General features: G+C 45.0%; 5 protein-coding genes across 7 annotated transcripts in view; 4 read left to right on the top strand and 1 right to left on the bottom strand.

Moving 5' to 3' along the window:
• coro7 (coronin 7) overlaps positions 1 to 1760 on the bottom strand; it is a 102067-nt gene extending 100307 nt beyond the window's left edge. The window contains exon 1 of the mRNA XM_056575180.1: positions 1390 to 1760. Within this exon, the coding sequence (XP_056431155.1) occupies positions 1390 to 1692 (303 nt within the window). The 5' untranslated portion in view covers positions 1693 to 1760. The remainder of the gene's footprint in view (positions 1 to 1389) is intronic.
• A 132-nt stretch (positions 1761 to 1892) lies between these two features.
• On the top strand, positions 1893 to 8237 carry dnaja3a (DnaJ heat shock protein family (Hsp40) member A3a). 2 transcript variants are annotated; one of them, XM_056607007.1, is made up of 11 exons: positions 1893 to 2147; positions 2515 to 2651; positions 2758 to 2841; positions 2981 to 3199; positions 3430 to 3582; positions 4259 to 4406; positions 5346 to 5410; positions 6188 to 6316; positions 6686 to 6801; positions 6926 to 7023; positions 7534 to 8237. In XM_056607007.1, the coding sequence occupies exons 1-11, from the start codon at positions 1937 to 1939 to the stop codon at positions 7554 to 7556; spliced, it is 1383 nt and encodes a 460-aa protein (XP_056462982.1). In that variant the 5' UTR covers positions 1893 to 1936; the 3' UTR covers positions 7557 to 8237. The 2 variants fall into 2 exon arrangements, with proteins under 2 accessions (XP_056462982.1, XP_056462983.1); XM_056607008.1 differs by lacking the exon at positions 7534 to 8237 and adding an exon at positions 7118 to 7344.
• Positions 8238 to 9383: 1146 nt separating this feature from the next.
• On the top strand, positions 9384 to 11189 carry LOC130372427 (heterogeneous nuclear ribonucleoprotein A0). 2 transcript variants are annotated; one of them, XM_056578434.1, is made up of 5 exons: positions 9384 to 9404; positions 9552 to 9616; positions 9704 to 9799; positions 9921 to 10067; positions 10266 to 11189. In XM_056578434.1, the coding sequence occupies exons 1-5, from the start codon at positions 9395 to 9397 to the stop codon at positions 10293 to 10295; spliced, it is 348 nt and encodes a 115-aa protein (XP_056434409.1). In that variant the 5' UTR covers positions 9384 to 9394; the 3' UTR covers positions 10296 to 11189. The 2 variants fall into 2 exon arrangements, with proteins under 2 accessions (XP_056434409.1, XP_056434402.1); XM_056578427.1 differs by having other exon boundaries at positions 10279 to 11189.
• Positions 11190 to 12241: 1052 nt separating this feature from the next.
• Positions 12242 to 13821, top strand: LOC130372364 (heterogeneous nuclear ribonucleoprotein A0-like). The gene is made up of 5 exons (XM_056578345.1): positions 12242 to 12299; positions 12437 to 12504; positions 12597 to 12692; positions 12794 to 12940; positions 13136 to 13821. The coding sequence occupies exons 1-5, from the start codon at positions 12290 to 12292 to the stop codon at positions 13265 to 13267; spliced, it is 453 nt and encodes a 150-aa protein (XP_056434320.1). The 5' UTR covers positions 12242 to 12289; the 3' UTR covers positions 13268 to 13821.
• A 363-nt stretch (positions 13822 to 14184) lies between these two features.
• Positions 14185 to 17780, top strand: cenpx (centromere protein X). The gene is made up of 5 exons (XM_056607252.1): positions 14185 to 14286; positions 14762 to 14813; positions 14913 to 14966; positions 15500 to 15588; positions 15922 to 17780. Exons 1-5 carry the CDS (start codon positions 14191 to 14193, stop codon positions 15934 to 15936), a joined length of 306 nt encoding a protein of 101 aa, XP_056463227.1. The 5' UTR covers positions 14185 to 14190; the 3' UTR covers positions 15937 to 17780.
• Positions 17781 to 23192: the final 5412 nt, after the last annotated feature.

The following is a 23192-nucleotide window of genomic DNA, read 5'->3' on the forward strand; positions in this document are numbered from 1 at the left end:
GCATGATGGGCAAGATAAGAAATAATATCAATAGTATGTGGTTGCTTGCTCACGAAGGTTAAACATGATATATCTCTACAAATGGAAGGAATCTAAAGCATGTGCTTGACATGTTCTCACAGGAAAACAGAACAACACACAGACACATTTCACTGAACTCTGCATAGTGGTTCTGAGTCAGTTCTAATAGGGCGGATACAAGTGTTTGTCCAGTTATCTAGCCAGTGCAAGAACATTATACACCAGTTGCTTTCCTTTTTAAAGAGTGTGACAACCTGAAAGCATACACATTCATAAATGTCAGACATGTGCAATCCGAACTCTAAGCACACACAGAGGCCTATACATGCAATGTCCTACAATCTGACACACACACGCACACTTGAATCAGCACATATTGAGGAAGTGACAGGAGTTGCTTGCAACGCACAGCAGAAAACTCTTAAAATCTCTCTTGCATAACATTAACAAGGGAAGAGTACGCCAAGACCTTAGAACGCAGTCCAACTACTACCACTGTTGCTCAAAGAACAGAGAAAGACATGCTTGAACACATGCACGTCAACAAACACACAGATACACACACACAACAAACAATCAATACAATATATTACTCTGCAGGAGACAGCCCACTGCATTCAAGTGGAGTCAAATTAAACGGCTAGTTTACTTTGCACAGACATGTTCCCGTTTAGCAGTGAAAGACTGTACACTTGAACCGATAGTATGGGCTCTGCCTCTGAGAGGGAGAGAAACGGAAATCGGATTTATAACCTTTATTTCTTAAACCAAGATAACAACCAGTCAAACAGATCGATGCATTCGTCCGTCTCCACACCAATAGGAAACGCCAACTGTCTGACTACATACACATACAAATTGGATATGAGCAGAAGCTGCACGGATAAATCAGACAAGCTGGCCTCATCATCACTGAATGGATATTCATTCAGCATGTCATGTACCCTGTGATGTATCCGGGGTGTTATCGGGGTGTGTGCTTTGTATGTGTCAAACCATGAATTTATATCTCGCCATTATTCGTGAGACTTAACAATGTTGACCGAGCGTCACATTCCTTCAGGCATCTTTACTTTGCCATATGATGATGATGGTGATGATGATGGCCGTCTTAATAACCTAATATGCAGAGCAGCGAACTAGTTGTTGTATGCAGACTTGTGGATCGAAGTTGTACAGGGAGGCTAAACGTATTTGAGGGAAAATCATTGTCTACGTTTTGAATAACTTGCTTTGTGGCTTTTCGGATGCATGCAGGAAGTTCTCTCCAGACTTTGTCCAGAGGAGACCTCATTCCCCACTGCTAATAAAGAATGCTAACGTTTGCTAACCTCGTTTGCACTTAGCCCAGCTCTATGTTCTACTCACATCTTTCTTGGCAATTTTCGGGGTGGTATTTTTGAATTTTGATGTCTTGAAACGATTCATTCTGCCGTTTTGTAGTTTTCCCCTCACGCCTTCCGGGTGTGTGTCGAGGTGGTCAGAGGCTACAGTGCGGGTTGAATCTCCAGATGACAGTTCCCGTCTGGATGCACTCTGCAGGGCACGCTCGTTGTGGGTACCTGAGTGGGCCGGGTCGGCGGAGTTTCTGGTTTTTAATGCTAAATTAAATCCACCCTGTCCGAGTGCGACCCCGTACTTCAAAACGTGACTGCTTTCATATATAAACATTACTTCAGATATCGTTGCAAGTTTTTCTGTTGATTATTATTATTTAATTTTTGTATGTACAACTGAAAGGGCATTTTATTGCATTGATAACCAATAAAAAAATCTATGCAATTTTATAAACAAGGGTCGGCAGTCTCGAAACATGAATATCTTTAACCACGCGGAAACGTTAACCACGCCTCGTTGTCTGCGCACATGCGCAGTCTGCTCCGGGAGCAGCAGCCGCTTCAAGGCTTGTGGAGAAATGATGGCGTCCCCAGCAGCTCGTCGTTCAGCACGTTGGATAACGGTAGCCGTGTCTTCAGGAGGTCGCAATGCATGTGGGGCTCTTTCATGTGCCTCACATCGCAGTGCCAGGACTGTCTCTACCCTCGGGGCGAGCAAAAGATGGTCTGGGGCGGGCGCCACGTTGGGCTCAGGGACGGCCGCCGCCGTGACATTGAGAGGGCTGTCAGGTGAGTGAACTGCGGAGCTTCATGCTAGGCTACATAGACCAAGCTAGCCCTACTGTATCCAGTCAGGTACATTCTCTGTTTATTTTTTTTAAGAGCAGGTCTATGGGGGCGATCAGGCTTGTCTTAATGCAAACCCGATCTGTTCTTGTCAGATTATTTTAGACACTGTATTTGAAGGTGCGTATGGTATGAGCCAATATCATCCGTTCTAGATGGTTCAGCTTCGGATGTGTATGTGAATGTTTTGTATATAAAGTCGAATCGAGGCAATTGTCGAAGCAAACTACACTTTTAGATTTTTGGCCAAACGCTTAACTGCTGCAATACTGCGTCATTGCAGCTAAACTAACGCATTGTTTATTTCCAGGTGTCAAAGTACCGAACACCATCCGCACAGTGAACTTCCACACAAGTGTCCAAGCCAGTAGCAAGCAGGACTTCTATCAGATATTGTCTGTACCACGCACAGCAACCCAGAAAGAGATCAAGCAGTCCTACTACCAGGTATGTTACCTTCTGCCCCCTGCCTAACAGCTTGTATTTGTATCTCCATTTACTTACCGTTTATCACAGTGGTTCCAAACGTATTTGTTGTTCTCCTCCCATTTAGTTGGCCAAAAAGTTTCACCCTGACACTAACAAAGATGACCCTAAGGCCAAGGAGAAGTTTGCTCAGCTGGCTGAAGCATATGAGGTGAGCATCTCGTCAGGGGAATGCACTCTCAGTTGCTCTGACAAAGGATCTCTGATGATTGCGGGTTCTACTGTTTACCATCATGTGTGACTGATGATGCTTATGTGATGTCACCTGTTTGCTGCGCGCGACGTGATAGGTCCTGAGTGACGAGGGCAAGAGGAAGCACTACGACACGTACGGTTCGGCCGGTCTCGGCGGCGCCGGGCAGGCGGGCGGCGGCGGCGGCGGGCAGCAGTACTGGAGCGGCCAGGCCAGTAGCGTGGACCCCGAGGAGCTCTTCCGCAAGATCTTCGGGGAGTTCTCCGGCTCGCGGGGCTTCGGAGACTTCAACGCCATCTTCGACCAGCCGCAAGAGGTCAGTGAGGTTTCCGCGAAGGATTTGAAAAAGCCTGTGTCAGTTTTGTTTTCTCCACATGCTTGATCCGGATGTTCGTGATGCAAGTGTGATCAGATGCTACATTTTAGACCAGAGGGAAAAAAAAAGCTGAAAAACAAACGTTGATGTGTGTTTCAAGTTCATTAGCTATCTTTGTCTCCTGTTGAAGAGATGTGTTGTCAACGGCCTGCTCTCTGTTTGTGTCCCAGTACATCATGGAGCTGACCTTCACCCAGGCAGCGAAGGGCGTCAACAAAGAGATCACCATCAACATGGAGGCCTCGTGTCAGCGCTGCGAAGGCAAGGGTCACGAACCCGGGACCAAGGTCCAGCACTGCCAGCACTGCAACGGCTCCGGCATGGTGAGTCCACAGGCACCCCGCTGCTGCAGGCCCTCGCTCTCGCCCGGTAGGACAAGAGCCAGGGTCCAGGGTCCAGGGTCGGAGGGTCCAGACCCTTTCTAGGGTCCAAATAGGGTCTTGTACATTTACATTTAGCAGACGCTTTTATCCAAAGCGACTTACAATGGTTAATACAGATTCACACTCGGAGTTAACCATGCAGCTTAAGCATAATAGCAGAGTTATCCTGAGTCATGTTCTGCCCAAATTGTGATATCTAGCCTAAGGCCCAATTCCATTTCGACCCCTTACCCCTCCCCCTTCCCCTTCCCCTTCCTCTTCCCCTTCCCCTTCCCCCTTCAAAACAAGGGGGAGGGGGAAGGGTTAAGGGGTAGAAATGGGATTGAGCCTAACTCTACTCACCTAGCGCTGCTGATTCCCTGTGCCTCATTGGCTCCATTCTTAGCCAATCAGGGTGCTTTTTACATTCCATAATCACTATCTGCCTAAGTCATCTACATGACGGGCATTTTTGACGCAAAATACAAGATGAAAGTTAAAATACGACTGAGCCAATTAAGCTATGAGGCTAACGATATGCTCATCTATATGCAAACGACATGCATCTATGCTGATTGCAAAAGAGTGAGAGAAGTGATTTTTCACTTTATCACGTTTTCCCTTTCCCCCCCCGCAGGAGACGGTGAACACGGGCCCCTTCGTGATGCGCTCCACCTGCCGGCGCTGTGGCGGCAAGGGCTCGGTGGTCTCCACCCCCTGTGGCTCCTGCCGCGGCACCGGCCAGACCAAGCAGAGGAGGACGGTGATGGTGCCCGTGCCGGCAGGTCAGTCGACGCGCCGCTCCCCGTCGGTTCCACGGAGACACGGAGACGGGAGCCTCTTGCTCGTCGAAAAGCGAATCGTAGTTTTGGTGTTGAGGCGTCCGCCGTGTGACGAAGGGTTAGGGTTAGGGTTAGTTTTATTGACGCCGAGCCCAGTAGTAATTAAAGCTGCTGTTGTTCGATTCAAGAGTTGAAGAGAGGGAGCAGGAAATATTTTATGACTGAGCAAGAGAAATCCTCTCTCCTCTCGGAGGGGAGCTTGGGCTCTGTTGTGTCGTACAGAGGCAGGCTCATCGTGCGTTTTAGTATTCTCTGCGAACCGACTCGGACCTCGGATGTGACGTCACGCCCACACTTCAAGCGTTTTATTATGTTTTGCGCGTCGGCCGTTGGAGCAAACATGGACGCCACCCAGAGTCTGTTGTCGCGGTAGCATTGGCAAAATAAGTATAGCTTAAAAATAAGTATAGGTCATAGGCAGAGATACGGACGCATTAAGGTATTGCAGTAATACGAGGGATTGAAATTGCCATTTAAACCACCAAAGTGGTCCAAACACGATCAACAGTTCATACTTACAAGTCACACTGGGTGCAGCCATCTTGAATTCTGTCTCGGAATCCTTGCTCGGCCTCCTCCGAGTTCAACCGGGCAAGCAAGTTCGCCGTCCGAGGAAAAGGGGCGTGTTCGTGCGTGTCGCTAGGCAACGTCCTCGGACCTCCGAGACGGATGGATAATAAAACCACCATAAGTCAACTCGAAACGGATATTCCCATAGAGCATTTCACTTACTGATAGCTGATGGATGGCTATGTAATTACAAACCCATTGGCTGTTAAATCTTAAGCTACAGCACCAAAGCCTATTATTTCTACAAATGTTTTTCACATGTATGCTTTGTAAGAATGCTAGTAAGACTTGTTTCCGTCTGATGTTTTCTAGGAGTGGAGGAGGGCCAGACAGTCAGGATGCCGGTGGGGAAGAAGGAGATCTTCATCACCTTCAGGGTGAGTGCGGACACTAACAGGTCTGACGGGGGATTAGCCAGGCCAGCCTAAATATAAGCTGTCGCCCAAAGCTCCGCTGCTCCCCAGACTACATAGTTGGATTGTGGTGTAGAATGGACTGGTTCTGAGTCCGACCAATCCTTCTGAAACCGTTGAGTAGATCAACAGAAAGACCTTGATTTATTGATCTTTATTAGGATGGCTACAAACTAGGATCTACCACATTCAAGTAAAAATGCGAAAAAACATTTGTTCCTTGCGATTCTGAATATTTTTGGTTGCACTTCAGCTTCAAATCATCAAAAAAATAAACGGTTGTTTTCTTGCCTGCTTGTCTGGAATAGCAGGCAACTTTAGCGGACCTCTGGGCATTTGCCATTCTTTTTTCATTTTATAGAATGAAGTAGGGCTGCTCGATTATGGGAAAAATCATAATCACGATTATTTTGGTCATTATTGAAATCACTCAAAAAAGAATATTTTTGAAAACATGCATTTATTCAGCATGTCTCTCCCAAAAAAAACGTCGTAACTGACAACTATGACATTTCTCCCCAAAAATATACACAAACGGGTCAAAAAGACCTTACAATTAATCCCGCACCCCCTCCCTTCTCCGTTCCATTTGTTAATTAATTAAGGGCGCCACCAGAGGGCGCCCCCAGAGGGCGCCCCCAACACATTTGCCGCCCTAGGCGATCGCTAGGTCGCCTATGACGAGCGCCGGCCCTGCGTACGGATGATTCAGTGTCTCTGTGTGCTGGTGTGGATCAACAGGTCCAGAAGAGTCCGGTGTTCAGAAGAGAGGGTGCTGACGTCCACTCGGATCTGCTCATCTCCGTGGCCCAAGCCATCCTGGGAGGCAGTGCCAGATCACAAGGCCTCTACGAGACCCTCAACCTACCGGTGAGGAGGCCTGCATGCGCACACAAACGCAAGCATTCACAACTTAGCCTATGGAAATCATAGATGAGCTCATCATGAAGCTAAGAGAGAGAGTGACAGTAAGAGAGAGGGGTTTGGGGGGAGAAAGAGAGAGGGAGATTGAGGAGAGAGAGGGAGATCGAGGAGAGGGAGATCGAGAAGAGAATGGATATTACCTATCTCTGACCCTCCAATGACACCCGATTAACGAGTTTAAGACTTGTTGATCGAAAACCACGTGGAATATAAATGTGTGTCACTAAAGGGCCGGGAGGGATGAGCCACAAGAGCTGTAGACAAACCCAGTAACTTTAAATATCTTAGGTTAACATGTTATCTTTGTTTGTCCAGATTCCTGCTGGCATCCAGACAGACCAGAGGATCCGTCTCTCTGGGAAAGGAATCGCCAAGGTCAGCAGCCACGGCTTCGGAGACCACTACGTTCACGTCAAAATCAAAGTGCCCAAGTGAGTTGATTTAGTTAATATTTCAGTGACTTGAATATAATATATCTTAAAAGATGCAAAAAAAAAAAAAAAAAAAAAACCTGACTAAAGTAGCTAAACAGTATGATGTTTCTTTCCTGTCCAGGACGCTGACAGACAAACAGAAGACGCTGCTGATGAGCTATGCTGAGGATGAAACGGAAGTCGAGGGAACAGTAAACGGAGTCACAGACACGAAAAAAGGTAAGTTGTTGAGCTCTGTGGCGTGGTAACAAAGAATTCCCTTTATTCTCCCTGGTCTTCCTGTTTATTTAGTTTTTATCTGTACATGTTTTAGTGTAAGCCTGGCGCAGTACTGGTCTCCGTCCAGGTGGGGGCAGCAGTGCTATGCTGACTGAGGTGGGACGGAGGCGGGATGAGGAAAAAGATTGAGGGGAATGAGATGGTGCTACTTTACCAGCTTTGTTTAAAGAAAAAATAATCTGTTTCCTGTCGGTTTATCAATGTAACCATGCTTATTCGTATTTTGATTACAGAATAGATAATAAAAAAGTACCAAACTTATATTCCCCGTTCTCTCTGCTACCTTCTTTCTGAATGTTGTATGTGTCTAATGTTTGATCAAGTGTCTAATGTTAATGTGTATAATGTTACATAAAGTTGACTAATGTCACCATGAGCTGGTTTGTGGCTCCCGGATGGACATCAAAGCATACCCTTTTCTTGACAAATTGCTTTCGCTCCTTATTTAAGGTAAAAGGTCCACCGGGAACTGAGTGGTTGATCCAGCACCTCCCTGGACGGAGGTCCCACCCAGGTGGGTTCCTCAACCTGAACACAGGACAGAACCCGTCATGAGGAAGGGGTCGCGCGCTACAGCACAGAGATAACAGTGGGTGGATGTCTCGGTAGGGGGGACGCATCCACCTTGGAAGACCATGTTCCATGACGACCTATTACTGGATATCAGTTTAGTTGCCAGGTTCTCTAAAAACACATTTGTTGGCGTGAGTCCATCAATTTACTTGTCCATCCCAGTCCTCTTTTGTCTTCATGGCAGACAGGATTCTTCATTTGCAAAGTGTGCATGTTTCAGAAATCCACCTCCTCATAGAGAAATAGATTAAAATGCTACACATTTCTTTGTGTTTTCATGAATACTTTTTCATCAAACATAATACGGACACAAGTTGTTTTTCTCGTTCCACTGGTTGAGAATCTTGAGCAATATAACTACATTGTGTTCCTTATCCTTCGGGTAATGGTCAAAGCTTGGTAGACTACTAGCATCTCTATTACTGTAGAGACTGTTGTATTTAAGCCTGCTGTATGACCGGTGATTTACATTTGTAAATAACTAGACATTTATCAAGCAGTTGTCCCTTCACATAATTTAAATATAAGCCCCTGTACATGTCTAATAAAGAAACTGATTGAAAATGAAAGTTGTTTTATTTGCATTTTTTAAATCCATTGGGAATTACCGTCCTGTAACTAGACTATTTTACATAGTATATCCATCGACAAAATCAATGTCTTGAAATTGTACTATTTCTATTCCCAGCATGCAATTGAAGGTCTTTGCGTTGGGCATTATGACGAAACCTGGTACCACATGACGATTTAATTATACGTTTGTCTAATAGAGCGTATAAGTGACCTTTTAGAATGGCTGGTTCAAGTTTCAAGACAATCATCCATCAAGATGCGTGGAAAACATTTGATTCGGGGCAATAAATCAAAAACTCACCATGGCCCTTGATTTGACTGCTCTGGCCTAGTTCATACTTCCATTGGTGGCATGTGACATTAAGATAAGCTCTTGGAATCCATCTCTTTGTCCTGAGATCGGGGATGAAATATGCAAATTGCTGATGGCCCCTTCAGCAATTATTGGGTTTCAACATAGGGGATTTACAAACATGCTTCTGTGAGGCATATCTACTAACTCCTAGTGTTGGGTAAGAAGTTCAAAGTACGCAATCCTGCAGTCTGCGGGGTTTTAAATGAATACCTTTTGTATGTCCTTTAGTCTACTATCCCCTACCCTTCAGTTTCGGCCATAATCTGTCGTTTTCAAGATCAAAGCATTATATTTGCCTTGGATATTTACCACAAAAAATAATATTGGGTTTTAATATATTCATATGCCCGGGAAAGGGAAGTCTGGGGCCCCCTGCTTGAGCTGCTCCCCCCGCGACCCGACCCCGGATAAGCGGATGACGATGAGGATGAGGAGGTGAGGATATATTCATATGCTTTTATGCAAAATTGACACCTGTGTGTGCAAACGTTATTGCTTTGTCTAACAATGCAGTCTAACCAGTCAAAGAGGACATAAAGGCTACAATTACCCTCTTTTTCCAGAAATAATATTATAATTCCCAAGAACAACGACATTGTTACTGGAGCAATCTAATAACCATGTAATTTTGATGTCACACACTGCGTGGAATGTGTGCATGATCTTCAATGTTGCTCTTAATTTTCTTAAGACGGAAACAAAACATTCTGCATCCCGTAAATACCATATTGTAACCCATCCCCCTTTGCTTTTAAATTGGCTTCCTTCATATCTCTTCCTCAAACAAGTCTTAGTTCCTTCACAGAAGAGATGGACACTGGTGAGTACCCTTATTCATTTTTTTATTATGTATTATAATTATTGTACGTACTGTATTCATTGTGTACATACATACATATGCACACACACAAACACAATTGTAATTTATTGATATCATTTTTTTTTCTCCTGTTGGTACTAAAACAAGAGAAGAGATCATACATCAGCCTACCTAAGATGTTCATGGCTGATTTGGAAAAGAACTATCAGCTGGTACAAATGATCTCACTATAAACTATATACCTACCTTACCTATAATACAATAGCATAATTTGGTTGTTTATTTATGCAATGTGGCAGGAACATGGACTGATCGTTAAGCAGTTGAACGCCTTAATCAACGAAGGCTACATGCAGGCCTACTTCAGAGACTGGGGAAACGTCACTGGATGCAAGGTGAACTCAGAAAACTAGAAACGTGGCTGATTGAATTTACAGGCGTTTTACAACAAAATGTCTCTGAAGGGAAATTCCTCTAGCTACTCTGGCAGGCAGTGACTTCTGATCCCTCGCACAGATCCTTAAAAACTACGAGTCAGAAGACAGCAAGGCGATGGGCTTCGTCAGGTTTGCCACGGGGGAAGAGGCCGACAAGGCAGAGATGGCCGGGCCTCACTTCATTGGAGGCGACTTGGCGGTCGTGCGAAGGGTAGTTTGTCCAAAGGTAATTCCCTAACCTCCACTGATCCTCTAAAAGGCTCTGCTATACTTGTTCAATTCTGAGAGGCGTTAAGGCCCAATCCCATTTCTACCCCTTACCCCTTCCCCTTACCCCTCCCCTTGTTTTGAAGAGGTAAGGGGAAGGGGTAAGGGGTAGAAATGGGATTGGGCCTAAATGTGCTTTGTAACACCACCTGACCAGGTACCCCTTTCAGAGAGGATGTGGGGATGACCTGAACTGCTCTGCTGTCAGATGACATGGACATGATGAACTTGTGTTATGTATTGTGATGTCAAATGCAAAGAAATCAATCTGTACAGGTTTCGTCTTTTCAATATATTCGAGTTTCAATATTTTTTTAAGCTGGCAATCTTTTTTCCCACAACCTTTGTTGTCTTGTTTACTCTTCCTCCATCATGAGTGGGATTTGACTGAATACTAAAACAGATTCGGTTTGAAATATATTGAACTATAAATGTCTGGTGTGTCTCAAATAAATGATGTGGCAAATGGTTTGGAAACCATTTGACATTGAATTTAATTTGGCTGATAATCAGTTATTTGCAGTACCATGTATTACCCATAGGAGGCCCTACTGCCCACTTCTGAGAACAACATATGTGGGTGTTGTGAAGATAGTCTATTGATGCAGAGTTCTGTTTACTTCTGTCGTCTTATAGCTATTATTAGGACAATTTACGTGACATGAATATAGAAATAATAATGAATATAGAAAACCTGAACACTTCTGTGACCTCTGGGACAAGAATTTACAGAATTTAAAGAGTCAATCAAAGTTTTGCTTAGGTTTGGCATTAAAGGCTCTATTGTTTTGCTCTCTGAAGTTCCCAAAGTAAGCCACGCGATTTGAGATACGACTTGTTGCGTTGACTGTTTTTCTCTATCAATCAGTTGTGCTGAAAACCATGAGCTTATCAGTTGTTTTTGTTAAAGACAAAGGTACTGTTATCCAAATGTGTTTAGTTTAACTGTGCAATTATCATTTTGTACAAAGAGAATCAGCAATTGATAAGTAGTATTTTGCCTTATTAATCAGTTTTGTTGGTAGAGCTAACCACAAAAATTGAAAAAAAATACAATATTGTGCATTCATGCAGTGTTACTACCTACATTTCTTCAATAAAATTATCATTTTAATTAATGTCTGGCTCCTGATTTTATTCACAACACTCAACATGGCCCTGATTGTTTACCACCATAGCCTAGTTCATCCTCTCTTTGGTGCATTGCACAATCATTTAGACGTGAAAAGAGCTCTAGTAATCAGTCTATTTGTACTGAGATCCGGAATATGCAAATTGCTGATGGACCCTTCAGCAATTATTGGGTTTCAACATAGAGGGTTTACAAACATGCTTCTGTGAGACATTTCTACTAACACATAGTGTTGGGTAAGTAGTTCAAAGGCAAGCACGCAAACCTGTAGCCCGGTTTTAATAAAAACGTTTTATATATCCTATACTATCCCCTCCGTATTTCCTATTTTGGATAGTTCATATTCCAAGATATTTCTCCATTTATTTATTTTTTGCTTTTTTTTATAATTTGTTCACTTATTGTGCGCATTTTCGGTGCAGAGCTTGTAAATGAGTCAAATAATAAGCTCAGGTAGAATGTCTCCAACCAGGTGATTGATCAATACAACCGCGACTCCATTTAGCATATACATGCACTCGCATATCCAGTCATTATCAAGCTCAAAGCGCAATATTTGGTTATTGAAAAATATGTCAAAATAATATTGTACCTGAACGCAAAACTTAAATTCTACAATATGGCTAATCATATAGCTTGGAATGGATTTTTGTATCAAATCATTTGCAGCTGTTTGACCACTGAATTTTGAAACATAAGTTTTTCATGTATTTGTATGCTCTTATGCCAAATGAACACCTGCGTGTCTCGACACCATATTTCTGTGTATGACAATGCAGTCTAACCAGTCAAAGAGGAAACAAAGACTAGCATTAGACCACATCTGTCATTTAACCATTTAAGACTTCTAGAAACAATTGACAGTACAATCTCAAAAGCGTGGCGGATGACACACTGAGAATGGAATGTTGCTCTTCATTTTCTCAAGAAGACGGAAGCAAAACATTCTGTATCACGTAAATACCTTACTGTAACCCACCCCCTTAGCTTTTAAAGGGGCTCCCTTCATATCTCTTCCTCACAAAAGCCTTAGTTCCTTCACAGCAAAGATGGACACTGGTATGTACCCTTATTCTTTGTAAAAAATATTGTATGTATTGTATTTATTGTGAACATACGCACATATGTATGCCCACACAAACACACACATTGTAATTTATTTACATATATTTTTTCTCCTGTTGGTACAAAAACAGAAGAGAAGAGATCATACATCAGCCTACCTAAGATGTTCATGGCTGATTTGGAAAAGAACTATCAGCTGGTAAGTACAAATGATCTCACTATAACATATACAGTATGTAACCTATATAATACAATAGCATCATTTGGTTGTTTATTTATGCAATGTGGCAGGAACATGGACTGATCGTTAAGCAGTTGAACGCCTTCATCAACGAAGGCTACATGCAGGCCTACTTCAGAGACTGGGGAAACGTCACTGGGTGCAAGGTGAACTCAGAAAACGTGGCTGATGTTTTACAACAAAATGACTCTGAAGGGAAATTCCTCTAGCTACTCTGGCAGGCAGTGACTTCTGATCCCTCGCACAGATCCTTAAAAACTACAAGTCAGAAGACAGCAAGGCGATGGGATTCGTCAGGTTTGCCACGGGGGAAGAGGCCGACAAGGCAGAGATGGCCGGGCCTCACTTCATTGGAGGCGACTTGGCGGTCGTGCGAAGGGTAGTTAGCCCAAAGGTAATTCCCTAACTTCCACTGATCCTCTAAAAGCCCCAAAAAACGTCTTCAACATCGTATTATAATAACTTTTTGAAAAAGGAAAATAAAATCCAGGGTATAGAAAGGCCTGCGCATTTTGCTATTCTGAGACGTTTTCAGGTGTTGTTGTTTCGTCATCACGCCACCTGACCAGGTGGCCCTTGTTTTTGTTAGAGAGAATCTGGGGATGACCTGACCGTGAGCTCCTCGACCGCCAGCAGTGGGTCTCAGCCCAGAGCCAGGCGCTCCATGGGCCTGGGTTACATCTTCGAGGACGCCCAGTGGCTGGACCAAGAGCTCACATGAACCAGATTGAAATGTATTATGTAAATGTGATGTCAATTGCAAAGAAAAAAAATCTATAATATAGGTTTTGTCTTTTCAAAAGTTTTGAGTTTAAAATGATTTAACTATCTTTCTTTCTTTCTTTGTACCCATATCCTTTGTTATCTTGTTTACTTTACATCAGACATGAGTGTGATTTTACTGAATACTAAAGAAAATTATGTTGTAATATATAAATGTCTGGTGTGTCTGAAATAAATTATGTGGCAAATGCCTTGGAAACCATTTTAACATTTACATGAAATGAGACTGATGAGTTCAAAGCAGCCCCGAAGCACTTACCCACTTTGGAGAACAATATAAGTGGGAATAAAATATTCTACAGATGCAGAGTTACCGGTTTGTTAACTTCGTCAGCTCACTGTAATTTTACTGATGCTATTTGGAATATTCAGAAACACATTTCTGCAACCTCCGGAAAAAATAAGAGGCGGATTATGTCTTGTCTATGCCTTTTGGTAGAAAAAAAAACTCACTTTAAATACGGTAATGTTTGCAGATGCTGACGGAAGAAAAAAAATAACAAGAATACATAATCTTCGTGATATGCATTTAGCATTTATCACCATAGATAGATAGATAGATAGATAGATAGATAGATAGATAGATAGATAGATAGATAGATAAATACTTTAATAATCCCAGAGGGAAATTATTTATAGCCTACAATATTGCCCATGGTTACATAAAAAAAAAAAGATCACCAAATATTCAGTTCAAAACCAATCAAACAGTGGGTTATTGTTTAGGGTACGAGTTATCAGAGCCATTTAAATAGAATAATAATATTCAGAGAGAAATCTGTTTTATGTAGCGCTGTTTGTTATGATCGTGCTCTGGGGGCGGGGCTTGTTGGATCGGACCAATGACGGAACGCGGTGTTGATGACGTACCGTGTTCCAACCAGCCAAACAAATTTGCGGGAATCCTGCGTCGCTGTAAACATGGCGGAGAAAGAACAGCGAGTGGAATTTAAAAAGGTAAGTAAAGCTCGGCAGCTTTACTGGAAAACATGGGCATTCCTTTCTTGAAACTAAGATGTATCTCATCCAAGCCCTATTACGTATCACTGAGTAATTAATTACTATAATTTCAATGGCATTCCATTAGTAAATACATTTACAATGCGATGGGACAGACACCAGCATAACGTTAACTACGTCATGAAGTCTCACGTCTTCACTGCTGATTCAAAGAGTATCACCTTTATACCGGCAGCACATGTTCGTGAATCCTCTCTTTAGAGTATCTTCAGTAGCTGTAAACGTCGGAAATAACACACAATACTCCTACGTGAGGGGTTGTATCGTTTTGTCATTCTGTTGTGTTTACTTTATTTGAGCGTTTTGACACACAGAGGCCTTTGTCTGGATATTCACTATTCATGCTTCACGTCAACTTATTAATTCAGTCATTTTCACTGTCTATTCATATACGTGGTTTATTCCCCTACAGGAGACCGTGAGCAAGCTCCTGTCAGGTCACTTCAAGGAAGATAAAACCAGACGTGAGTCCGGATCCATGTACGATTAAACCTGATGTAAAGGTAAACGGAGCGGTCGTTGTGTCGTTGTGTTGACTGATTCATCTCCCCCTCCACCAACAGTCAGTAGTGACGCAACCATACTGATGTCCGAGATGCTGAGGGTGCTGGTTCAAGGTATGTACAAGGGAATGTGGCAGGTTGGTCCTTCGTTCGGCAAGTCCATTTCATTTTTAATGTTTTAGTTTATCAAACGAGAACGTCTGTTTATTTTCTTCTTCTTCGTTTGATAAAGCGATGAAGAGTCATCTAGTGGTTAAGAGCAATCTCATGTCCAAATGTTACATATTATATCCTTAAGTAGAATTAAGTAAGCGGGGACCCCCGGTCAGGGACGGTTTGAAGTGCAATGGGGGCCATAACTGACATAAATAATGGATAAAAACTTTTTAAGTCAAATTAAATACAAATGAGAAAATGAGTGTAGGCCATGGTGATGAGGTGAAGGCTGAGGAGCCAGCTGGTATTCGTCGGGAGGGGGGGGGGTTTGGATCCAGGCATCCTGGTTAGTGCTGGCTAACCGGTCCATCTAGCTATAACCAGAGAATGTCTAATATTCGTAGACGGGCTCTGCTATAACCAGGGGTTTGTTATTGTTATACGAATCATCCAATGGGTGATGTTACCTTTATTTTCTTTATTTTTTTCAGAGGCGGCATTGAGGTCACTGAAGCAAGCTGAATCTGAGGATTGTGATCAAGTGCACATAGAGCACTTTGAGAAGATCCTTCCTCAACTGGTAGTTCACTGATGTTTTAGTACACTATGTTTACCTTTATTTATACACTGTGCATCAATACACTAAATCTTATAATGTTCAATCGAAGTCTTCGAGTCTTCTTCGTTTATTCATGCTTATTCCGAAAATGTGGTCAATTGCAGGCTGTCTCTAGTTGACCTAAATTATAATTTCCTTTAATATATATTTTTTAATATTATAGTGGTATTTAAGTAAAACATTAAATCAGCACCATCTTTTTTTCACACATACAACGAGTTTGGTAGACGGTTTTGGCCTGTCTAGAGCTACCGCCTATATTATTCTGACGTCTGAATCTGGCTTGTTTTGCAGTTGCTGGATTTCTAACCCCGGTTTTACCACAAGATGGCGCCAGACCGCCGCGCACAAAAAGCGGTTCTACTCTGCTCGTTCTCGCTTTCTGCCGAGAGGATCTCTAGTACCATAAAGGACTCAAATTAAGAATCATTATCAACGTTTCATGATGAAGATGAAGACAGTTTTGTTTATTTTAGAAAGAGTATGTTTTTTTTAAGTCCCGTTATTAACAGCAGCAAAAGTGAGAGTGAGTGCCCACCTGTGCTAACTCAGCGCAACAGCAGGTGCTTACGGGCCGGCCTTCATCAAAGCCTCCCGGAGCAGTTGGGAGCAATTAGCGTAATAAGGGGCGCAGCCAGTCCCTTAGATGATGACAAGTGGCAGGGAAAAAAAAATACATGTACCCCCCTCTGGCCACTTTGAAGTTCCCTTTTGCTGTCCTGCGATGTTTGGTTAGAGGTTGGGAGGGGAGGGTGGTGTAGGGGGCTGGTGGTGGTAATGGTGGGGGTGGAGGGGCTACTGGAGACCTCTGGCGCAGGGGAAAGTTGAACGGCGGCGTTGGTTCAGTGAATGGCTGCGCTTGTCTTGGACCACACGCATAGATTAACCCCCTGCGCTTGAAAGCAAGCATAAAACACATTGGAACGCGGCCCAAAGATGAGTATAGTGTGTGGTTCTCCAGGTAAATAAACGCAAGGAGCGGTGTGTGTGTGTGTGTGTGTGTGTGTGTGTGTGTGTGTGTGTGTGTGTGTGTGTGTGTGTGTGTGTGTGTGTGTGTGTGTGTGTGTGTGTGTGTGTGTGTGTGTGTGTGTGTGCTGATGGTCAGCATAGCTGCGCGACACCTCACCGCGTGTTTAGCTGTGTGGCCCTCGGTGACTCACTGCACTTCCTTCGACTCACTGGCGCTCACTGACAGCTGGAACCCACAGAAGTAGTAAGCGTCAGGGTGCTAGTGCGGCGGGTATGCACCCAGCATGGGGTTCTGATGGAGGACCGGGTCTGTGGTCGGCACTCACTGATGGGTATGATGAGGACAAGAAATAAAAAAAAGTTTGGATATCTGTGGCGTGTTTTTTGGACTTTAAACACATTTTAGGTTTCACTTTATTGTTAAAGTAGAAAAAGCTGTCCTTGAGATTTTATATATAAAATGTTTGATTTGCATCTGTCTACTCATAGGCCACATACACACATACAATCACTCACACACTCACAGTCGCACACTAAAAAAGAATGGGTTTGTGGGATTTGGCCCCGGACACTTTCCACAAGACGTTTAGATGGTATGAGGTAGTCCACTACTGTACCGCTTTCCTTCTAATGCATCTGAGTGGAACAAATTACATCTGAAGGCTGGATTATTAAACATACGCAAGCAGTTAAGACTAAAAAGAAAAGCATTGGGGAACGTGGAGGACCGTAATGAGTTCAAGCTTTTCCTGATCACACTTTAAAGGCTGGGAGTGTCAGCAGCCTGAGCAGAAGCTCTGGAGAAGCTCTCTTCCAGCTTGCTGACTGTTCCGGCTCGCAGACTCTTCCAGCGCTCTGCTCTTCCAGCGTTCCGTCTTTTCTAGCTTGCTGGCGGTTCTCGCTTGCTTACTGTTCCGACTTGCAGATTCTTCTATTGTCTGCTGTTCCAGCTTGCTGACTGTTTCAGTTATGGCTTCTGGGTGTTCCAGCTTGCTGACTGTTCAGACTTGCAGACTTTTTCATCGTTCTGCTCTGCCAGCTTGCTGACTGTTCCGGCTCACAGACTCTTCCAGTGTTCTGTTGTTCCAGCATGCTGACGGTTGCAGCGTTCTGTCATTTTTTAGCCTGCTGACTGTTCCAACATGCTCAACGTTCAATCTGCTGATTTCTAGTTGGCTGACTGTTTAATCATAACCTATAATTGGCCCTTTTCTTGAGATTGAAATTTTGCAGATGCCAATAAAAGGTACTTGATATTTGATTTGTGTTTTATCTCAGGCTGTACGTTCCATTAGATGGTCATTGTTTGGTGTGCCTCTTGTGATGCAGCTCCAGTCCGCAGAGTTTATTTCCAATTTTAAGCCTTCCCTCCGGTATATCCACCGATATCCAATGTGTGGATCATAACATGACAGCAGGCATTTCCGTTATATAATATAATCTTCAGTGTTTGACCCAAGAAAAATGCGAACGATGTATACAAATAGTTTCCTCTCTTTCTTCCAGATGGTAGTTCAAATAGGAAGGAACTCAAGAGTGGATTAGTTGATCAAAGTCCTCCTCAGTCTACATGTTCGTATTTTAAAACTCATGGTCGGCTTCCGATATGCACCTTTGTTGTTTTGTTGTTTTTAGACCAAAAAAAAACAAGAACTTATGTTATTTTGAGGAATCCTGAAGCATTCGCGACAGAATGGAGAGAGCGCAACATTTGTTATTGGCCACCATTCCATGTTCTATTCAAGGACTCGTCCGTAAACAACACATCTTTGTTGTGCAGTCGCAGCTAAACAGAACCCTCCCAAATACATGCCAGCCACGCCGCCGCGCGTGCTAGCGCCGCGGCTACTGCGGCTGTAATGCATTATCGCTCAGGAGACAGGAGGCCCCTGCCCCCCCCCCCCCCCCCATGGCCAGGGGGGCCGCCCTCCACCAGGCAGGAATGCTGAAGGGGACGCAGGAGAATGCATTCCTCATGGGACGCGTTGCTCTCCCATGCGCTCACACGCGAGCCCCCCGTACACAACCCCACGAGATGCTACCAAAACACATATGCTCAGGCACAAACAGTCGCAACGGCGAATAACAAAAACGCACGCACGCACGCACGCACGCACGCACGCACGCACGCACGCAGGCGCACACACACACACACACACACACACACACACACACACACACACACACACACACACACACACACACACACACACACACACACACACACTCACGGAAACCACATGTGCATGGACGGACGGACGGACGGACGTACCAACGAGGGGAAAAGGCTATAGCGTGCGCGGGGAGAATGTAAATAAAGCCGCGTCTCGGCCCCGCTGTTTATACCGCCGTGACATGCAGAGGTTCCCCGGGGCCCTCTGCGGAAGGGGGGGGCCCTCAGGGCCGTTCTTCGTTAGGGACCCATGGGGCCCATGCCAGGGAGGATTAGAGCATACCTGGCCGCCCCAGACACCCGCGCCCTCTGCGAGGCGCGCCCCTAACCGGTAGTGGCGCTTGACCGTTGGTCTGGGACGGGGGGGGGGGGGGGACAGGCGCATTGACCGGGGCTTTGCTCGCCGCGGGGGGCGGAAAGGAGTCTTCCGGAACAAGCCAGGTGGATGATTGGGTCACGGACCTTGGCGTGCAGCTGAGGAGGGGGATAGGGGTTTAGGGGGCTGGGGAGGGGAGCGAAGGGGGGGGTGAGCGGGTCGGACAATTAGGCCCGGGGCCGGGGCTATTTCTGTAACCCTGTGTTCCTTACCGCCTCCCTCCCCCCCTCCCTCCCTCCCTCCCTCCCTCCCTCCCCCCTTCTCCCCCTCAGCTCCCTCCCTCCCTCCTCGGTCAGGACATAGGTGACCACAACAGATTAATCCTCTTACTCTACAGCACAGACTCATTGATGTGAACAATTAGTTATGGGGGGGGGGGAGGGGGGAGCATCTAAAAATAAAAGGGGCACTTTGGGTGATGTGACGTCAATAAGGGTGTGTTGGGGGGGGGGGGGCTTCGTCCTGGTACCCTAAATGAGCGTCTGAAACTCAACGGGAACCCTGGTCGTCAGAGCGTGCTCTATTTTTAGCGAGCGCATAAAAATACCGACCGTTAAAAAAAGAACTAAATCCTGTGAGAGATTGCCAATCAGGCTTACGGTGGGTCTGGACGTCATGCACTAGCGAGACATGAAAGGTTTATTAAAGCTGTTTGAATGTAAAACTGCCGTCAGTAATTACTATTTCTCCAGGTCGTGCTGGCGGGGCCCAGCGTGACGCTGCCCTTCGTTACACTTCTCCCAGGACCGCAGCGAATGAGGTCTGGGCTGTTAAACTGACTAATACTCACCTCAGACACACACACACACACACACACACACACACACACACACACACACGCACACACACACACGCACGATGAACGACTCAAGCACTTGTTGTGTACGGCGGCCTTAGCTACCGACGTCGACCGATGTTACCAACCAGGGAGCGATGGGTTTGGCCTCGGGGATCGTTTTCCCCCCCATCCGACGTCGAACCAACAACCGCAACAACCAACCGACGGAATGGCAGCACGACGGGGCTGTAGGTCAGATTCAGATTCAACTTTATTGTCATTGCGCAGAGTACAAGTACAGAGACAACGAAATGTGGTTGGAGATCTAAACAGAAGTGCAGAGAGCAGTGAAGGTGCAGTTTGAACATGTGATTGCAGTTGATTGTCATATAGTGCAATATAAGCACAGTATAGTATAAACAATAGGGTGGGATAGTGCAGAAGTCATGAATACAGTCAAGTAGAGAAGACAGCAGCAAAAAGTAAAGCGACCTGGGGAGGTACGAGCAGTATGCAGGGGTTCCCGTGGAAACCAATGCGTAGGCAGCAGCGTTGATTGGTGTGATTCTTCTTGTTTTTCGTTGCCGGTAATGGACTCTAGACTAGCGAACGTGTTTCTTAACTTCCCTCTGCAGCGCAGGAAGAGGTCAAGACGCCGCCGGGTCCATCTCCTCACCCCGGCCGGCGGGGGCAGCGGAACGCCGCCCGAGCCCCGGCGTGTCAACAAGACGGGCTTTCATGTGGAGGAGGGTTCCCGGCAGATTGCTGCCCGGGGTCAACGCACGGGGTCACGGGTCAGCTCAGAGTACTGGTCCTTGTCATTAACTGCTTCCTGTCTGCTGTGCTCTGGGAGGAAGTGCGGGAAGTGCGATGCTTTGTGTTACACGTTCAAAGGGGAAAATAACGAAACGAGATTTCTCCTTCCCCCTGGGGACCATCCGCGTCTAACTCACATGGGGATGGCAAGGGGGGCTGAAACGATGCCTGGCTCTACACTGAGTATGGCCTGCTTTATTCACCACATTAAAAGCTCTGTTATGATATGCCTCGCAAAGGTTTGGCAATAAATGGCACACATTCCCATGCCGACAGACACAGCTGGAGGTGCAATGGTAAACGGACTGCATTTAAACGGCTTTTCCACTGCATTTTATGCATCGGGATTCCGCCATTTTTACACACACTTCCACACAAGCCAGCTCAATAGGAGCACTTTGAAGAGTTTAAGGCCCAATCCCATTTCTAACCCATACCCCTTACCCTTACCCCTTCAAAACAAGAGGGAGAGGTTAGGGGAAGGGGTAAGGGGTAGAAATGGGATTTGGCCTAAGTATCTTGCTCTTGGTGGACATTTCCAAAAATGGGTCTGGAGTTGAAACCAACAACTTTCCACTCAAATTTTCAACTTCCCTAGCAACTGCCAGATAGAAAGTAATCATATAGACGATAGACTGTGACACATGCTAGGCCTCTGACTGGCATACACAGAGTAGCAGGTGACGGAGATAAAGCTTGATTGAGGTTAATAGGGATGGAAATAGACAGCATGCGTCACAATAGCATTAGGAACCATCATGCAGTTGATGGCCTTCTCATCAAAGGGACTACAGCGTTAAAGCTTTATGAAAAAAACAACATGATTTTAGATTCCTCAATTATTTGAATGATGTTTTTTATACCTTAACTCATTCGCCATCCCTATCTTAAATCCGCGCCTCATCAAATGTAAACGTAAACTTTGACGTTAGCATCCAACTCTGTTTACCTGATTGGACATCCGATGCGTTTCAAAGGAAGGAAAGTGCGAGGCAATGCCTCATATCCCATGATCCTTTGCGGTCGGGGCCATGCCTGTAGAGGTCAAAGACAGCAGGGGGGTCTACAGACCTCTAAAGAATAAGTCCCGCCTCCGAGGCTCCGGTTCATTCAGTCCGTGTCAGTTGAATATAACACGGTATCTTTGAATGATCGTACATAACAAACCGCGTAAAGGCTGCGTCACGTTTTGAACTACAAAATGTATCCATCTAGTTTCGACTGGGTTTTTGGATTGTCGGTGTTGTTAAAGTAGCATTAATAATCTTTTACTACTTTAACGGCACCGACAATCCAAAAACCCAGCGTACGATGTTATGTACGATCATTCAGGAACGCCGTGTTATTCCCCGTAGCCATTTGAGAGAGGAAACCAGATCCGCGGATTTGGGACTTATTCTTCAGAGGTCTATTGTAGGGAATCTTTATTTTTGCAAGACAGAAAGGCAGAAGCCTTGCACACACTTCTTTTTTTGTTTTGCTGGCATGATAATAAAGAGAAGAACAACAACCAGAAATAGAGGATTTAGCAACTTGTCTGAACATCGGACTGGAAATATACCAGAGCAGTTAAAAACAACAGGCACCACACATTCGGCACCACAGCATCAATAGTGCTGCCTGTCTGTCTGGCTGGCAGACAGACATCACTAAGGATGAGAACCTAGCCTCTTGGTCTGAAGGTCTTCAGAACAATCACTTTTTAATTCTGCACACAATAGCAAACAGAATGAACTAATTGCGGATAAAACAGAACAGACAACATATAACGTAGACAGAGGTGTGACAGGGGACTGATATACGGCAGGGGTGGGGGGTGTGTGTGTGTGTGTGTGTGTGTGTGGGGGGGGGGGTTCAAAGTTCGCCACCCAGACCTGCGCTTTCTCGTCGACTGACAAACGAGGAAAAACGTCTCATATTCAGACGTGAAACGTAAACCCCCTCCAAAAACAGCAACGGAGTCGTCTCCGATCTCGACGAGCTGTAATTTAAAAAAAGGAGAGAAGAGAGAAAAAAAAGTGGGAGAAGGGGGAGAAGGGGGAGAAGGGGGAGAAGGGGGAACGCCTCCCGTGGAAAAAACAACGATAAATCGCGAGGCCTTCAAAAGAGCCGCCACTGCCACGGTTCTTACCTTTCTCTAAATAAAACAAAAGTGCCGGCATGTTCCGAAACCACTTCAATCGCTCACCACATAATGAAACACACATCCATCACCAGAGAAAAGACAAAGACCACGAGATGTAACAACTACACAAAGGGCAGAGGATTCTTTTAAATTTGACTTATAGAGACTTTTATGGTGTCTGACTGAGGGGGCTGCCGGCTACACAGTCAATCTCACCCTCTCTCTCTCTCTCTCTCTCTCTCTCTCTCTCTCTCTCTCTCTCTCTCTCTCTCTCTCTCTCTCTCTCTCTCTCTCTCTTCTCTCTCTCTCTCTCTCCCTCTCTCTCTCA

The sequence above is a fragment of the Gadus chalcogrammus genome, chromosome 2 (genome assembly GCF_026213295.1).
Source record: "Gadus chalcogrammus isolate NIFS_2021 chromosome 2, NIFS_Gcha_1.0, whole genome shotgun sequence".
Taxonomy (NCBI): Eukaryota; Metazoa; Chordata; class Actinopteri; order Gadiformes; family Gadidae; genus Gadus; species Gadus chalcogrammus.

Bases quoted from the DNA above. Each gene is read 5' to 3' on its own strand.
- dnaja3a (XM_056607007.1), top strand. From the start codon at position 1,937: ATGATGGCGTCCCCAGCAGCTCGTCGTTCAGCACGTTGGATAACGGTA. The intron at 2,652-2,757 runs GTATGTTACCTT...CCTCCCATTTAG, and splicing joins TCAAGCAGTCCTACTACCAG to TTGGCCAAAAAGTTTCACCC. The intron at 6,317-6,685 runs GTGAGGAGGCCT...TTGTTTGTCCAG, and splicing joins ACGAGACCCTCAACCTACCG to ATTCCTGCTGGCATCCAGAC.
- LOC130372364 (XM_056578345.1), top strand. The intron at 12,505-12,596 runs GTAAGTACAAAT...GCAATGTGGCAG, and splicing joins TGGAAAAGAACTATCAGCTG to GAACATGGACTGATCGTTAA. The intron at 12,693-12,793 runs GTGAACTCAGAA...TCCCTCGCACAG, and splicing joins GAAACGTCACTGGGTGCAAG to ATCCTTAAAAACTACAAGTC.
- LOC130372427 (XM_056578427.1), top strand. The intron at 9,617-9,703 runs GTACAAATGATC...GCAATGTGGCAG, and splicing joins TGGAAAAGAACTATCAGCTG to GAACATGGACTGATCGTTAA. The intron at 9,800-9,920 runs GTGAACTCAGAA...TCCCTCGCACAG, and splicing joins GAAACGTCACTGGATGCAAG to ATCCTTAAAAACTACGAGTC.
- cenpx (XM_056607252.1), top strand. From the start codon at position 14,191: ATGACGTACCGTGTTCCAACCAGCCAAACAAATTTGCGGGAATCCTGC. The intron at 14,287-14,761 runs GTAAGTAAAGCT...ATTCCCCTACAG, and splicing joins AGCGAGTGGAATTTAAAAAG to GAGACCGTGAGCAAGCTCCT. The intron at 14,967-15,499 runs GTATGTACAAGG...TATTTTTTTCAG, and splicing joins GCTGAGGGTGCTGGTTCAAG to AGGCGGCATTGAGGTCACTG.